General features: G+C 38.5%; 1 protein-coding gene across 1 annotated transcript in view; it reads right to left on the bottom strand.

Moving 5' to 3' along the window:
* LOC145693712 (putative multidrug resistance-associated protein lethal(2)03659) overlaps positions 1-17,461 on the bottom strand; it is a 217,401-nt gene that overhangs the window by 84,073 nt on the left and 115,867 nt on the right. The window contains exons 9-11 of the mRNA XM_081769997.1: positions 12,806-12,916; positions 6,446-6,658; positions 2,075-2,361 (exon numbers count right to left, since the gene is read on the bottom strand). Of these exons, the coding sequence (XP_081626123.1) occupies positions 2,075-2,361; positions 6,446-6,658; positions 12,806-12,916 (611 nt within the window). The remainder of the gene's footprint in view (positions 1-2,074; positions 2,362-6,445; positions 6,659-12,805; positions 12,917-17,461) is intronic.

The following is a 17,461-nucleotide window of genomic DNA, read 5'->3' as shown; positions in this document are numbered from 1 at the left end:
TGATTCCTCCACTAAGCTAACGCTATAAATAGGGGGCGCTCACAACAACTGCTTGTTTCTCCCGCGCAACTTCCATTGTTAGCCTCATCTCACAATTGATTGTGTACGCGTGGGGTTGTGCACGTTACATTTTTCGTGTGTATATTAGACATTTGGTAAGTTGGACAGTTTTGATTTCATATTTACTAGAAATGTAAGTTTATAGGCGATAAACAAATGTAAGATTTTTTAAAGGGTTGGTAGTTTTATGGGTGGTAGCTCACAGTAGGGTTTAAAAACGGCACGGCAATTCAGAACCTTCATAAGTTTCGCGACCACAAGTCTTCGTATAGCTGATTATGTACTGGAAATAGAAAAATAGTACTAAATAGAGCAAAGAAAGAAAATATAATAAATAGCCAATTAATCATTGATAATGATAAGCAATAAAATATTGAAAATGACTAGTGATTAGCGTTCTTCGACAGTGGAAATTTCGTGATCTGTTGTGAAACACGCTAACTTTTTCCAAGACTTTTCCTCAGTTCCATCAAATGAATGCCTTTACATGTAGGTATATCCGACTTTCCTCCTCTGTCTTAATCATTACTAGTTCATTATTTTTAATTGTCCAAAATTATAGTACAATTTTGTCATACACACTGTATTTTTGTTAAACAAAGGATTCTAAATAATATAAATGAACAAGAAATCTCTATATTACATCTGAGAACGAAATCTGTTCGTCGATATAGCAAGATAAGAGCTCAACTCTGCTTCGTTGTTTCGATCTTTCTGAAACCATTAATCTTTTGAACATATTCTGAATAACTAATAGCATACTCAAAATAATTGCAGTGATAATTTGCTCTTAAAAACAAATTTCGTCCTGAAAGAATTATAAAATTTATTATAGTAATTGAAAGCTTTTCTCTGCACTTGTACAAACACTTACTTAAGGTTCCCTTTTGATCACGTCTACTAGTGCTTTTGTTTTCTGAAGATGCAAATAATTGTAAAATCTATTGAAATTATTCAAATATGTAATCTATAATCCTAATAAATGTAATCTTTGGTGTAAGGTTATCAGCAAGAGACAATGTCATGTTTCATAATGAAAAGGAAAGTGTGATCATAAGATACGGCGAATAATTTTATTAAAAACAAAGTAATAATCTTACATGGAATTTGATTTAATTTCCTTCAAAGTACTGTCCTTGGCTAGCAATGCACTAATCCCAACACTGAATCCATGACTGGAAGCATTTCTGGAAGGCTTCTTTTGGAAGAGCATTCAGCTGCTTTGTCGTGGCCATCTCAGTGTCAGGAATGGTGTCAAAACGTCTTTCTTTAAGCACGGTTTTAGTTTTTGGGAAGAGCCAGAAGTCGCATGGTGCTTTATCTGGAGAGCATAGCGAATGTGGACAGACAGGAATATTTTTTTCCGGTGAAAAACTCGCGGATCAAAAATAAGGTGTGGCACGGCGCGTTTTCGTGATGAAGAAGGAAGCCAGTTGCCCATTTTTTCGGTGGTTAAAATGCTTTTCACGGACCCATACAAGATGTTTTGCTCTTCAGAAAGCTCTCAAACAGTCATTTGCCTGCTTGAACATATCATTTGTTCCACTTTTAGCACGTTTTAATTTGTTTTTGACATCGAAGGATGTCTTGATCGTTACTCATTTTTAACCGATTCCTTGCCGTTTTGAATCAGTCATACCACTTGTAAACAGTCTTCAATGCCACCGCTTCATCGCCATACACTAAATTTCACATTTCGTGAGCTTCTTTGGCACTTTCTTGTAGTTTAGAACAAAACGTAATGTTGGCATGCTACAGACACTCTTAACACGTCCTCACTCTTCTGCCTCTGGAAGCTAACTAACATGTCACAACTTGTTCACACTCGATACTGACTGTACCAAAGGTTTAGCGTATTGGGCTTAATAGTTGAAATGGATAGAACATCGATAGATGGCACTGTGTAACTACAATCAACGTACTTGTTTTTTATCACATCTTGTATACAATGTGCTACTTTATTTTGTCACAAATATTATACACTATCTACTAATATACATAAGTAATGTGCTACCTGGCTAGGTTAACTCTTGCTTTTTGCCCTCCACTAAGTTGAATTCCTCTTTCGCCAACGATGGTGAGATCACCGTATGGAAACTGTTCAAAGTCTTTCTTCAGAGCACACACTTCTACCACTTTGTCATACTTTTCTTTATCATATTCCGATCCAAACAGAATGTTCTGTTGTACAGAGGCGGCAAACAGCCATGGTTCCTGAGATGCATAAGATATTCTACCATTCACATCTAATGAGCCACTAGACAGAGAGAGTTCACCAAGGATTGCATGCAGAAGACTTGTCTGTAAGTTAGAAGCAATTTAAAAAATTAACTTTTGTCTATACTTAATTACTTAGACATTGAAAACCGACTAGATCCATATATAATGCAACAACTATATTTATTAACATTAGTCATATATATATTTATACGTTAATAAAAATGCATATTTATTAGAACTTACCATATAATAGGGCAAATAGTTATACTGTCTTCGTCTATGATCAATGTTGAAACGTTAGAAAGCATTAAAGAAAAACCATTTAACATTTGACATCAAGAAAACTTCAATTTGCATTCTAACCTCGTTACTCAAATCATTCTTCAAATACATTCCCAGCCAAAACATTATGACCCTTACCTAATACCCGCTATGTCTTTACATTTCAGCAATGCCTTTGGTATGGATGCCATAAGACCTTGGAAGGTAACTGGGGGCATGGCGCACTACACCTGTACATATAAGTCACTTAATTCTGTAAATTCGAATGGGCAATGGTCTGTCGTTCAATGGTGTCCTAAAGGTAACCAACTGAGTTAAGATCGGGTGAGTTGAAGAGTCATTGCTGCGATTGAAATTCAGCAGTGTGCTCCTCAAACCACTGCAGCACAACTCTGGCTTACTGACAAGGAAAGTTATCCTGCTGAAAGATACCATAGCCAGCAGGTAATATGCCCGATATGAATGAGTGTATATGATCAGCAATGATCATCTGATAGCTAGAATCTGTCATGAAGCCTCCACAGACATACTACTGGACCCATGAATGACCATGTGAAGGCTCAAATCAAAATCGAGCCATTCCGGCCTAGCGTGGTCTTCCTGTGAACTGTCGAGCACCTGTTCCCCTGAAAGATCACGGACTCTAACCTGGCCATCAATGTGATGATCGCAGTATCGCGATTCGTCGGTCACTGCAGCGTTGTGCTATTGCTCTGCGGTCCAATGATGACGGGCATGGGCATGTGCCCATGGCAGTCGTAATCGACGAATGTTCAGCGGTTAACATTAGTCAATAACATAGTATGTGCAGAGGGCCATATCTAACGGTGTACGGTGAACTGTAGGCTTTCTATACTCGTGGTTTGTCCTCTGTTAAAGTTTGCTGTTGATTGTGCTGCCACAGTTTGCGCCTCAGCTTGTTTTACCAAACTCAATAATCTACGACAACCAACATTTTTAGTCAGATGTAGTTTTGGACAGTGGTGCATGGAAGTTTCTCATTTAGCGGTAGAGAATCTGCCAATAATGGCAGAATATCTATGGTGGTGATGATGATCACTTTCAAGTTATTACATTTCAAATTCAACACTAAACCAACACGTAAATATTGTAATGAAATGTTTGTGTTCTCACTTTTTGAGAACACTGTAAATGTTGGTGATTAGTTTTTCTTTTTCACACTTTTTAAGTTGTTAAAAAATAAAATTCTTCCTAACATTGTGCACTTGTTTAAATAAGACTACGAATAATAACCTTATATACTACAATTTTATAATGAATGCTTATAATTTTAATAAACTGATACAATTATGAACAAGGTAAACAAACACTCAACAGGAAACCTTATACATTGTAACATTTTGATCCTATAGTAGCATCATAATCACATATGAGAATGTCTCTGTATAAGAAAGTAGACGGAGCATGCCCGAAAGAGAGAGTTATTCTTGTGTCTGATGAAGATACGCTATTCATCGAAACTTACACTATACAGTTTCTTTCTCTCTCTCTCTCTCTCTTTCTTTCTTTCTTTCTTTCTATTTCTTTCGCAATACAATGGGATGAAGAGAATCGAATGCGAGATTTTCAACGGATTTACACGTTTCATAACCTCTACATCCTGAAAAACTGGATTTTCTATGTCAATTCGTCCTAATGTATATACATTCGCTAAAGATTATATCGTTGAACATATTTCGACCAAATCTTAAATTTAAATTTCTAGATGAAATTTTCCAGAGGCTCTCAAATTTTCTTCCTACCCCCAAAAAGGTAATTTGCAGGGAGATGAAAATTAATAAATGCGACTTTCTCAAAAACGGCTCAAACGATTTTGTTTATTGTTCACAAATAAAATTTAAATTAATAATATTATAATATACGTGTAGTATAAATCATTTTTATGGAAAAATCCGGAAAGGTAGTTTATTCTTACATTAGAAACAGTTTCTTTTTTGTTTTTCTCAAAAATGACTCCAGCGATTTTGTTTATATTTCATAAATGAGAGTGTCATTAATGACCATAAAATACGGCATAAGTCATTTATCGTGAAAAGGTTCAGAATGAGTAGTTTAATCCAGGGATAAGTTGTTTTTTCGGATGACATTCCCAAAAATGACTCAAGCAATCATATATATACAGGGGTTGGACATAAAAATCTAAAACGTTTGCACAAGTGTGAAAATCATACTTAGTATGGTGTGTTGCCTCCTTTTGCGTCCAAAACAGCTTGGATCCGACGCGGAATGGACGTATACAGCTCCTGAATTGTGGTGTGTGGAATTTTGTACCATTGTTCCTCCAACACATGCTCTAGTTCCTTAAGGGATGCTGGTGGAGGGTAATGAGACCGAACACGTCTTTCCAACTCAGACCACAATGGCTCAATAATGTTTAGATCTGTTGATTGTGGGACACAGGGCAGGTGTGATAGCTCCTGGTCATGCTCCTCAAACCATGATTTCACCGTTTTTGCAGCGTGACAGAGTACCAAATCATCTTGGTAGATGCCATCACCATCAGGGAACAATACTTGGGCCATGGGTAGAACCTGGTCCCCCAAAATGACCTCATACACCTCAGCATTCATCATTCCATGCAGGGCGATGATGGGACCTGCAGAAAATCACGAATATCACTGCCCATACTGTAACAGAACCACCCCCATGCTTTACAGTTGAAAGCAGACAGTCTGTATCATAGGCCTGCGACGGTGTTCTCCATACGTAAACACGACTGGTTGTTGGAAACAAGGTGAAGGTCGATTCATCGGACCACATTACGTGTTTCCACTGCTTATGAGTCCACGGCTTGTGGTCCTTGCACCACTGGATACGCCTCTTCGCATTTACTGCTGTGACCAAGGGTTTGGCGATAGCGGCCCTACCATGAATTTTCATTTTATGAAGTTCCCGTCGCAGTTTTCGATGAAACCGGATTCTGTAGGCCGGAATTGAGTTTACACGTAATTTTCATTGCAGTGGTCTTCTTTTTAGCTGCTACAATCCGTTTTAATGCCCTCCGGTCCCTATCTGACAGGATTGTCTTTCGACCATTGTTGTGCTTTGCAGACGTCGTTTGTCCATGAATTGCGTATGTTCTCGTGACATTGGACACAGTGCCTTTCGATACTCCCACAATGTTCGCCACTGTTGCCACTGAAGCTCCAACCAGACTGGCACGAACGATCACGCCTCTTTGGAAGTCTGTCAGGTCGCCCATTTTACCGCACCACTTTCACAGCATGACACTCACAGGTGAACTGGTTACTGCTGACGTAAGAGGAAGGTCCCTATGACATATGGGAAACAAAAAGCGATCAGCAAACGCAACACTTGTTGTACAGTGGAGGCGTTGACATTATAAATAAGGAATAAATAACTGTGAATACGTATATATGAAAACATTTATTCTATACAGAAAAATAATAATTAATTGCTCATACGTACATTCCACTTACTTCCCATAAAATAGGTCTTATAATGGTTGGCTAAGCTGAAATAGGTGTACAATTAAGGTTAGAAAAAATAAATTTTATAAAATTTCCCTGACTTTCTCTGATTTCCAGTCTTCTTCCCTGAGCTTTTTTCTGACCTGCACAATTTTCCCTGAGTTTCCCCTGACTTCCCTGATGAATGGGAACCTTGCACAAAGGATAGTTTATCTTGGGGATGAAGTTTCTCCAAAAACTCATATTAGAAATGCAAGGTGTGTTCTAGCGACACAAGAATGGGCCATGCTCACAATTACAACAGTTTAGTAGACAATAATATGTTTAGAAGGTCAAGTAATAGATTTAGTAGAAATTACAATTTTAATGTAGAAACAAGATAACTATACCTAAGTGTAATAACATAAGTGTATCTATGTAAAGTCACTGACCTTTCCTGATCCTACAGGACCTATGACAGCAACCAGTTGACCAGGGACTACTTTCAAGTTGATGTTTCTCAGAGCATGTTTAGTACCAGAGGAACCCCATTTTGCACAGACATTTCTCATTGTTATTCCCAAACCTTGTGCCTGATTATTGTCTTCAGATCTGATTCTAGATTTTCTTTTATAACAAGTATTTTCTTCGTGTAACAAAAATTTCTGAAACGACAGCAAACTAAAAATGTTGTTCTACTTCTGACAACTATACACTGATTAATACACATATATAATTAATATAAATATACACTGACATTTTATACTAAAGATTGTGCAGCAATTAAGTCAATCGATGGTATAATGTAACACCTGAGTTGCTAACAAAAATTAGGACATTAAATAAGATTTCTTTGCTTACCTAGCAAGAGTTTGGACATTAGGTAAGTTTTCTTCCCTTATCTAGCAAGAATTAAGACACTAGGTAAGTTTTCTTTCCTTAGCTAGTAAAAAATTAGGACATTTGGTAAGTTTTTCTCCCTTAGCTAGTAAGAACTAGGACAAATGGTAAGTTTTCTTCCCCTACCTAGGAAGAACTAGGATTCTTAGTAGGTGTTCTTCCCTTAGCTAGCAAGAATTAGAACAATAGATAAGTTTTGTTTCCTTTGCTAACAAGAATTAGAACATTAGGTAAGTTTTCTGCCCTTATATAGCAAGAATTAGGAGATTAAGTAAGTTTTCTTCCCTTAGGTAGAAAAAATTAGGATATTAGGTAAGTTTTCTTCCCTTAGCTAAAACAATTAGAACATTAGGTAAGTTTTCTTTTCTGAGCTAGCAAGAGTAGAATATTAGGTAAGTTTAGCTAACAAGAATTAGGACATTAGGTAAGATTTCTTTACTTACCTAGCAAGAGTTTGGACATTAGGTAAGTTTTCTTCCCTTAGCTAGCAAGAATTAGGACACTAGGTAAGTTTTCTTTCCTTAGCTAGTAAAAAATTAGGACATTTGGTAAGTTTTCCTCGCTTAGCTAATAAGAACTAGGACATTAGGTAAGTTTTCTTTCCTTAGCTAGTAAAAAATTAGGACATTTGTTAAGTTTTCCTCCCTTAGCTAATAAGAACTAGGACAAATGGTAAGTTTTCTTCCCCTACCTAGGAAGAACTAGGATTCTTAGTAGGTGTTCTTCCCTTAGCTAGCAAGAATTAGAACAATAGATAAGTTTTGTTTCCTTTGCTAACAAGAATTAGGACATTAGGTAAGTTTTCTGCCCTTATTTAGCAAGAATTAGGAGATTAGGTAAGTTTTCTTCCCTTAGCTAGCAAAACTTAGGATATTAGGTAAGTTTTCTTACCTTAGCTAAAACAATTAGAACATTAGGTAAGTTTTCTTTTCTGAGCTAGCAAGAGTTAGAATATTAGGTAAGTTTAGCTAACAAGAATTAGGAGATTATGTAAGTTTTCTCCCCTTAGCTAGCAATAATTAGGACACTAGGTAATTTTTCTTCCCTTAGTTAGCAAGAAATAGGACACTGGGCATGGGCGCTCGAAGGGGCGAGGAGGGTGGGGTCCGGGCCCCCTGGCTCACGAAAATGTATGCGTAATATAGCAAAGCACGTATATTAACTACCAGAAATACCACACATAATATAGCAACCATGGATTTGGACCCCCTTTAGAAAATTTTCTTCGAGTGACCCTGGCACTAGGTAAGTTTTCTTCGCTTAGCTAGCAACAAATTAGGTTTTTAGGTAAATTTTCTTCCCTTAGCTGGCAAGAATTAGATCATTATTTAAGTTTCCTTCACTTAGTTAGCAAAATTAGGAGAGTAGGTAAGTTTCTTCCCTTAGCTAGCAAGACTTAGGATATTAGGTAAGTTTTCTTCAATTAACGAGCAAGAACAAGGACATCAGATAAGGTTTCTTCCTTAACTATCAAGAATTAGGTCATTAGGTAAGTTTTCTTCCCTTAGCTAGCAAAAATGAAGACATTAGGTAAGTTTTACCTTAACTAGCAAGAATTAGGACTTAGATAAGTTTTCTTCCCTTAACTAGCAGAAAATTAGGACATTAGGTAAGTTTTCTCTCCTTAGATTGTAACGATTGTAGCAAAGTTTTACCGACATGATTTTCCTCGGGATCCACCCCGCTAATATACGCGCTTGTGCTTCGCATATCCGGGTTCACTTTTCGATGATATACTTCCTTGAAATACAAATTGAGTAGTACTTCGATTCCTTTTACAATAATAGGTCCCACCTCATATGACTTTGTGCTTAAAAACAACATTAACTTGTACATGAATCAATCAAAGAACCTAATAATTTGAGAATATATGTACAATCTTGTTCAAAAAAACTTGGGCATTAGCCTTCCTTTAAGGGATCATATTCATGCAACTACGGGTAGCTGATTGTAATATTTTAACTCTAAATAAAGATCTGAGCTGACAAGAGAAATTCCACATTTGTTTGATGCAACGATACGTAAGCGCACAGGATATATATAGGGTGGCCCATTTTAATCTTTCCACTGAAATATCTCAGAAATGGTTAAACATAAATGAACCGAACAAAAACCTAAATAGGAAATGTCATGGGGCATCGAACGGTGTTGTCGCGGTCCTCTCAGGGTTGGCCTGAATGCGGGCCCAGGGCCCAATTTGGAAGTTTTAAATGAAAACATGGGTCAACTGATACCTCGTTCGATAGATCTTCAAACACTAAACAGAGTTGTGGCAAAAGATTTTTCATATGTCATCGCTTTAAAAATGGCCGCCAAGACATGGTGTCTGTATCAGATAGAAGTCCAATATCACTAATATGGAAACGATTGGAAATAAATGAACAGAATCACAGAGGGTATTAATCATTCCACGGCTCGAGCATGACGCAACAGAGAAAAGATGATTAAAGTAAAAGTGACACAATGCAAAGCAGAAAATCTAAATCTTAGAAAATTATTTTTCCGACATTCCGACAGTGAATTAAATGGGAATGAATGGTAAGATCTCCTGACTTTTACCTGCAATGTGTATGGTTAGTCTTAATTAAACATTTGTGTGTGCAAGTGACTAGGTCTGTAAAGAATACAAATAAGGTGAAATTCGGTTTAAAGGGTAACACCCATTTGTATTGCAAAGTGTGATTTGATGGGGGAAAAAAGAAGCAATTCAAATCCTAAGCAAAGGTTTTAATAATACATTTTTGAAACTTGCAAACATTTTACTTGCCCCCTTCACCCCAGAGAATTTAAGGCAACGCGTGCAAGATATTTGGGAGGCATTTGCATCAGTATGTACCGTTTCGTTACTGAGGATCACAACTGAAATTACCGCTGAAAGTTGTTCGGTATTTAACTGTTGACAACATATCATTGAACTTCATATTCTATCTCCTCTGGCCCCTCTAAAATTTTCACAGTAGGCTTGCAAATGAACTATAATATGGTGATGAACTATAATATTTTTTGATCGGACCCCGCTACATCCCAACTTTCACCGGGCCCCGCTACATTTTCAGGCTGACTACGGGCCTGGCCTCCTGTTCCGCCCATTAGAACTGAGATTGTCCTTGTCTTTCTGTTCCACTAGGGTAATATCGGGATTGTACCTTCTGTACTGCCACCGCCGTTGACTTTCCACATCTTTTCCTACTAATCCCGATCTGTGCATTAGACAAGTTCACGTAACAAAGTAAAGTCATGTCACTTCAATTTTCGTTCCTACAATTTTATGCACAAAAACTGAAGCTCCAAGCGAAGCCCTCAAACGTTTATCCATCTGAAATATTCACTGTTACGGAATGAAAATAAATAAAAAAAAAAAGCGTTGTTTGAATTATTAAACAACAATGTACTACTTTGTACACAAAACCTTCGTGTTATTAGCGTTGGTTTTCGCGAAGTCAAACCCCGGACATGACAGGCAAAGAGACTCATGAAGAATAAAGAGCCCGGACGTGAGAAATGAGGGAAATCAGAAAGAAAAAAACCCTGGGCATGACATGCAACAAGAAACAAACGGAAAAGAACCAAAGCAATATCGTGCAGACGACGGTTGAACAAAACCAACATTTGTACACATTGTTCTAAACCCCATCAGGATTCTGCCGCCTATAGTCGTACAATTTGTCCATGCCGACCAGATGCCGCGGTCGGATTGCCGGCGCCAGACGCAGGCATCTTTCAGCGCGATTTTCGACCGCGACGAATAGTTGCCTTGGCGAGCGGTCGGCAAACAGCCGGAAATGAGCATTAAATGCGCCGGCACCGCCGTCGGAAAGTTGTCTTGCCGAGCAGTCGGCAAACAACCGTAAAGGCGCAGTAAATGCGCCGGCGCCGCCGTCGAAAAGAGGCCGGCATAAGGAGTCGGCAGAGGGTCGGAAAGAGGCCTTTCCGATTGTTTTGCCGGCTCTGACGGTCGGCAACAGTCGGCAAAGGGAATTTTACTAGACGATTTTCGACCGCTTGCCGCCTCGGCAAAAGGTCGGCAACTTTGAACAAGTAGATCGTCGTGCCGCCGCGGACGGGTGCCGGCTGCCTCCGGCGGCCCGCCACCGTCGACGGCGGCAATCCATCTTTCCGACCGCGACGTCCTGATGGGGAAGACTGATGGTACGACAATTTTGTTTCGTATTTCAGTTCATTCATTTTTGCGTCAAACCATTACCTAAAATAAAAATGGAAAGTATCATTTATCACGAATCTTCTTTTTCTCATTACAGAGATATCTATCTCTTATAAAAACACATTTCAGATAATTTTGTTGCATAGATTCAATTTGCAGAAACTAAGGTTCTCATTTGCAATTTCACCGTTTCTTCCCGCTTCACAAATTTACGGAGGGAGGTTGGAGCGATAATTTTTTAGGAATTAGATTTTCTCCTTTGCATTATGGCACTTTTATTCTAACCATCTTTTCCGCGGTTGCAACATTCTCGAGTCGTGAAATGATAAGTACCCTCTGTGATTTCCTATTCGAATTTGTGTTGTTTATTTATCTTTAACCATTTTCATTCTATGGGCACTGGACGTTTTATTTGATACAGGCACCATGTCTTGGTGGTCATTTTGAAAACGGTGACCCATATGAACAATCTTTTGTCACTCTTTAGTTTTAAAGATCTATCGAATGAGGTATCAGTCGACCCATGTTTCCATTTAAAATTTCGAAGTTGAGCCCTAGGTCCCATGAAGGCGACCCTGAGGGCACAGCGACAACATCATTCGATATGCCTCATGGCATTTCATATTTGAGTGTTTGTTCGGTTTCATTTATGTTCAACCGTTTTTGAGATATTTGCTTGGAAAAAATTTAAAATGGGCCACCCTGTATATATACCATACGCGTGTATTGTTTTAAGACACTCATTTAACACCTACTACTGCTGGATTTTTTATTGTTCAGTCGTACATGCATTGCGGGGAAACAGGTCGCGCGTGTTTTGAGAAGGAGCTCGTCAAATCGGTGGGGGTCATGACGTCATCCGTTTGGCCTTCCAGAATACAACACAAGATGCTTATTTTGCTTTCTCGCAAATGTTGTCTAAAAACTTTTATGGGATCCAAGAACACACATGTCGTCGAAATGATCATCAGACAGAGTACACGTGTTATAGCTTCTTTCCTTCTTCTCCTCTCGCCTCCCCCTCTACAATTTCCTTATCATTGTTTACTTTGAGTTATTAAATACTAGTCTTTAGTTTATAAGCCACTCTCTATGTAAACACAAACTTATTGAAACTTATTGAAAGGAAGCAAGTTCAACTGATTGTGTTTATAACAAATCATTTTGGGCCAGTACATTGTTAATGCCCATACATTTCGAAGTAAAAGTTTCTGCCTTATCTAATTTTCTATTTATAAGGTAAAAGTTTTTCCCTCCTTAGTTATCTAATGCTCTATTTCTGTTACGCCTAAGCGCAATATTTTCCTGCTACTTAGCTTTCAAGATATCAGATCGATATTTTGCACACGCATTGCGTACATCACTTGTATTTTTAGGTTATTTTGAGATCTGTATCTTAACACAGGGCCGGTCCAGAGGGGTTTAAACTTTTGCAAAAAGGGATTTTTCCTTTTAAAAAATTCCATTTTCCTCGAATTCCCATTTCAGATGTATCATTTGGACATGCAAATAGTACCGTTCTGAAGGTTGCTTTATTCTGAGGAGAATGAAGTACGAACCAGAATTCTGGGATACTGATGATGTAGTACCTGCTTGGCTAAAAGTTTAAATTTTACCTTGAAAACACCAAAACCCCAAACGGGTTAAAGAGAGGTGAGTGGTCAGGTTTATCTGATCAAGACTGTTCAATTAGTTTATCGAAAATTATTTTGCAAGTGTTTAGAGGCGGAAAGAAACGCTCTGTCCTCACCTCTAGACGTTTGATGGAAACTAACGCCTCCGCTGACATAGCCACTGCTCGAGGAAACATACCAGTCATCGTTTGGCATAGGGCGTTATACAGAGCAGTTGTTACAAATACCTGAAACAAATACATTGTAAGGATTTTAGGCTCACATGAGATAGTCTATTAAAAGCTAAGTTCTGTTCATATATGTCCACAATACGACATTATAGCAGTCACATAATTTAACTGAATGTGTACAACAGTCAACAACCGATAGGGAAATATATGAAAAAAGAAGGTACATCATGTTCATAAAGATCCTGAAACAGTGCAAATGGTTGTATTTTCACAAAAATAAAATGTAAAATGAAATGTTTTAAGTTTTACGTCCCACGGTTATGCCGGTTAGGCTAAAGGAGACGGTGATGATGAGAGATGAGTGAAATGGTGGAATGAAGAAAGTGGGATGAAACGGGAAGAACCCCGAGAAAACCCACGAGCACGGTGTTTGTCCACCACAAAGTCCACATGGCGCGAGCTGGGATCGAACCAGAGACCCCAAGCACCGGAGGTGAACGATCTACCACTGAGCCACCGCGCCCCCCCAAAAAATGTAGACGTGAATTTGAGTGATTATAGGGGGCACGTGGCTTAGTGGTAGAGTGCTTACCTCTGGTGCGTGGAAACCCTGGTTTGATCCCCGGCCAGGTAAGTTTGTGATGGACAATATCGTGTTCTTTGTTTTTCTCGGGGTTCTCCCGTTTCCTCCCACTTTCTCATTCCACTAATTCTTCCATCACCATTCACTTAGGTTAATCATCTGGGATGTTAAACTGAAATATTTCATTTCATTTTATTTTTAGAATGATTATAAATACAAAGCTGACGTCACCAAATTACGTCTCCATATCTTACTAAAATACATTTTTCCACCCTTGGTCAAGCTGCACAGATTAGTCCATCTCAGCCCACAGAGACTCAGCAGATCATTGGTAACCAAGCAGATGGCAACTTTTGTTTCTTGAGTTAGGGTTACTGCATAGGCGTAACTTAGGGAGGGGAGGCAAGAGGGACGACTGCACCCAAAATTTCTGAAGTTTATTAGGATTATCATCTAGTGTTATCTGTGAACTGAGCTGCAGTGAATACGTCACCGTTTTGCTTAATTTTATGTTTTTGTTTCACTGTATTAAGGTCTTTAGGCGACTAACCAAACCAAGAGACGGGAGGGGCAAGGAAGTGAAAAAACAGTGACCCTGGCCTGTTTAAAGACACCAGGTAAAACTTCAATCACTCAGTCAGGATGGCCGGTGGGAACAGAGTTCGTACCAATGCTCTAGCTTTCCAATGCTGCTCGTTAGGCATACACACTGCCCAGGGCTTAATGTGGCTTCAGTGAATAGCCGCCTCGCCAGAATGCTTATCCACAGTGATTTGTCAGAACCTAGTTAATAATGAAAGTAAATAATCCCTGATCCATGTTCCTGATCTAGTGAAAGTTTTGAACACGAACTAAATTCCGAGCATTCTGATTTTCCGGAACGCAGTGTCGGCGCGTTCCGGTTCACTTTGAGCCCTGACACTGCCTCTCTACTATTAGCTGGGTAATTGTCACTCACTTTCGATATATGTGATCTGAATTTATTCACACCTCATTTTATTGCTTTTTCCGTTTTTAGACATTACATGTTCCTTTACGACGGTAATAATAATTCATAAACTGTATTGCAAATTCAGGATTTCTTTATTTTTCTGTTACATCAAAAATGCTTGTAATTTGAATAAAAACAGGACTTATTCTGAACTTTTTTGGGGGGGGGGGTTAGAGATCCAGTGTAAAATTGTGATTAAACTATATCTTAAAATAATTTGCTCATGTTCAGAGATGTTCATATACCATCTCCCTTCTTGATTTCGTCTGTTTCTTAGACAATGGACAGTTATTAAAAATTTTTCTTATCTATGCTGATATCAATATAAAATGTTCGACTGTAAATTATCGACAAAGTTCTTGAATAAACGGGGGCCGCGGTAGCTCAGTGGTAGAGCCTTCATCTCTGGTGCTTGGGGTCCCGGGTTCGATCCCAGCCTCCGCCAAGTGAACTTTGTGGTGGACAAACACCGTGTGCGTGGGTTCTCTCGGGGTTCTCCCGTTTCCTCCCACTTTCTTCATTCCACCATTTCATTCATTATTCATCATCACCATCTCCTTTAGCCTAACGGCATAATCGTGGGACGTAAAACAAACATTATTTCTTGAATAACAACAAAATGGAATTCTGATTTTAACATCTGGTAATGTCTTGCAATAAATGATTTGCTACATCCATTTTAATAAAGGTCAGTGAACTTTGAGCGTGCTGGAGAAAGGGGATGCGGTGTACGTTGATGGTCAAAGGAAGTACAGGTGGGTCTGTTGTCTGGGATACAGGGTTGCTTTATAAGGATAAGCAGAGACATAGAGAACTCGGCTCTTTGTTGGAAATCTTGTTTTCCTAAATACAAAAGAAATTTTATTGCAATCTAAAATAGGAATTAAAATCTACACCTGGTTGAATTCACAACTTTCTGTAATCAGTTTTTAATGTATAATGATCTTTCTTAAACTTGCATAGGGAGAGAGCATATACAACTCAAGGAAGCATGAAGAGATGTATGCTTGGAATAGATCTGGCCATTAGTAAGATGTGGAGACATAATTTGGTGAGTGAACCTTTCACTTTATAATCACTTAAACGCATATCTATGTCCCTTGTGAAGATCAAGAATACTTGTATAGGACTTCAAGAACACAGTAGTATTATATAAAGATTTTCCTAACAAGGTACATTCGCAAAGTGTCCCCCCCCCGCCGAATTCGTGTAAAATTGATTCAAATGGAAAAGTTTGCGGCACAATGTGTATTGCACTAATTTTAGTGGCTCATACCGGTAATTTTCATATTGTAATGACTTTAAGTAGAGTCAAAAATGGACCGAGATTTTATCCCTTCACCAATTTTATTATAAAATTAAGTCTTTTGTGTTTACACAAGTTCTAACAACAAAGTTTCCCTATAATGACCAAGGTTTAAAGGTTATAACGTTCTGTACGGGTAACCCCTTAGCTTCATAGCAACCTCCAGCGTTCTCAAGGATTCGGTTCTAGGAAACCTCCGCTCATAGCAGCGCTCACGAGCTATGGTATTTAAGGTGATCCCCTTAGCTTCATAGCAGCCTCCAGGGATTAGTTGTGGTTAGGATGACCCCTTTGCTTCATAGCAGCCTCCAGGGTTTAGGATAGGTTACGATCAATTGGTCGACTGATGCTGGGTCTCTCGGTGGTCCGGCTTTTATCTGTCCTCTTCGAGTCCTTCCGTGAGGTTCGTCATCTTTCGGCGTTCCTCGGTGTCTTTCGTGTCGGCTTCTCGTCTACTACGCTGTTTACAATCAATAACACGTGTTGTGTGGACATGTGTTTTTGTCGTGATGTGGGGATGCTAACAATATTTATGGGCCTTCATATATCCGGAATTCAATCATACACTACTATAACGCTCAAACACATATTGAGCTCAGACACATTATTACTTTTAGTTTCTTTATTTGTAACTAAACATGAATGTGGGCATATACAAACAAATTGGATCAAGTACTGCTTCTCTGACATGTGTTACACATCCCGGCTGCCATCTTGGATTCAACTTTAAGTTTTTCAAATGGGAGTAGGTGCAAGTAATACATCAAATTCATGTATAATTTTCTCGGAAAGTCATTGCTGAAGTAAGTTCTACTATCGCTTGTACTGTTTGGAACGTATTGCATGTTAAATCCCTCCAGGCACTTTGCGAATAGACGTTGGAGAGTAATATCAGTTACGCTCACGTTTTTGATGTTGACAAAGCGAAACAATTTCTAAATGAAAAAAAAAAAATACTGTGGATATAAACAAACTCTTTACAACATTAGTGTCATAGTCTTATTACATATCTATGGGTGATGGTTATTACTTCCAGTTATACTATATCAAAGAAGTATTGTACCGGTATTACGGTCAAAAATACCTAATGTAAATCCACATAGACCACATTTGGGTGAAGACCTACCATTTCCGTATTGATGTTTGTGCGTTTGTTGTTTGTGTGTATGTATGTACGTTCAGAGAATATTTTGTCAACGATAAATCACGTAAAAGTTTATATATACACACGGGACCCTGCACAACTTTCTATTAAGTTTAATATTCGTGACATTTAACATGCAATACCTTGCAAACGCTGCAAGCCACAGTAAAACTCACTACACCAATGAATTTCCGAAAAAATTGTACATGAATTTAATGTATCACTTGCACCTAATCCATTTGAAAAACTGAAAGTTGAATCCAAGATGGCGGCCGGGATGGGTGGACGTGTCAGAGAAGCATCGAATTTGTTTTGCGTATGCCTACATTTATGTCCAGTTACATCTAAAGAAACTAAAAGCAATTTTGTGTACGAGCGTTATAGTAATGTATGGTTAAATTCTGGATATATTAAGACCCATAAATATGCAAATTACCGGTATGCGCTACTATAATTGCTACAATACACATTGGATCACGGGAAACTTTACATTTCAATCAATTTATACAACTCCCGAGAGAAGACTTCACGAATGTACTTTGTAAGTGAGATACTTTATTCAACATGATCATTCTTAG

The sequence above is a fragment of the Thermobia domestica genome, chromosome 8, assembly GCF_964235325.1.
Source record: "Thermobia domestica chromosome 8, izTheDome1.hap1.1, whole genome shotgun sequence".
Lineage (NCBI taxonomy): Eukaryota > Metazoa > Arthropoda > Insecta > Zygentoma > Lepismatidae > Thermobia > Thermobia domestica.
This window is presented reverse-complemented; position numbering and strand designations above follow the sequence as displayed.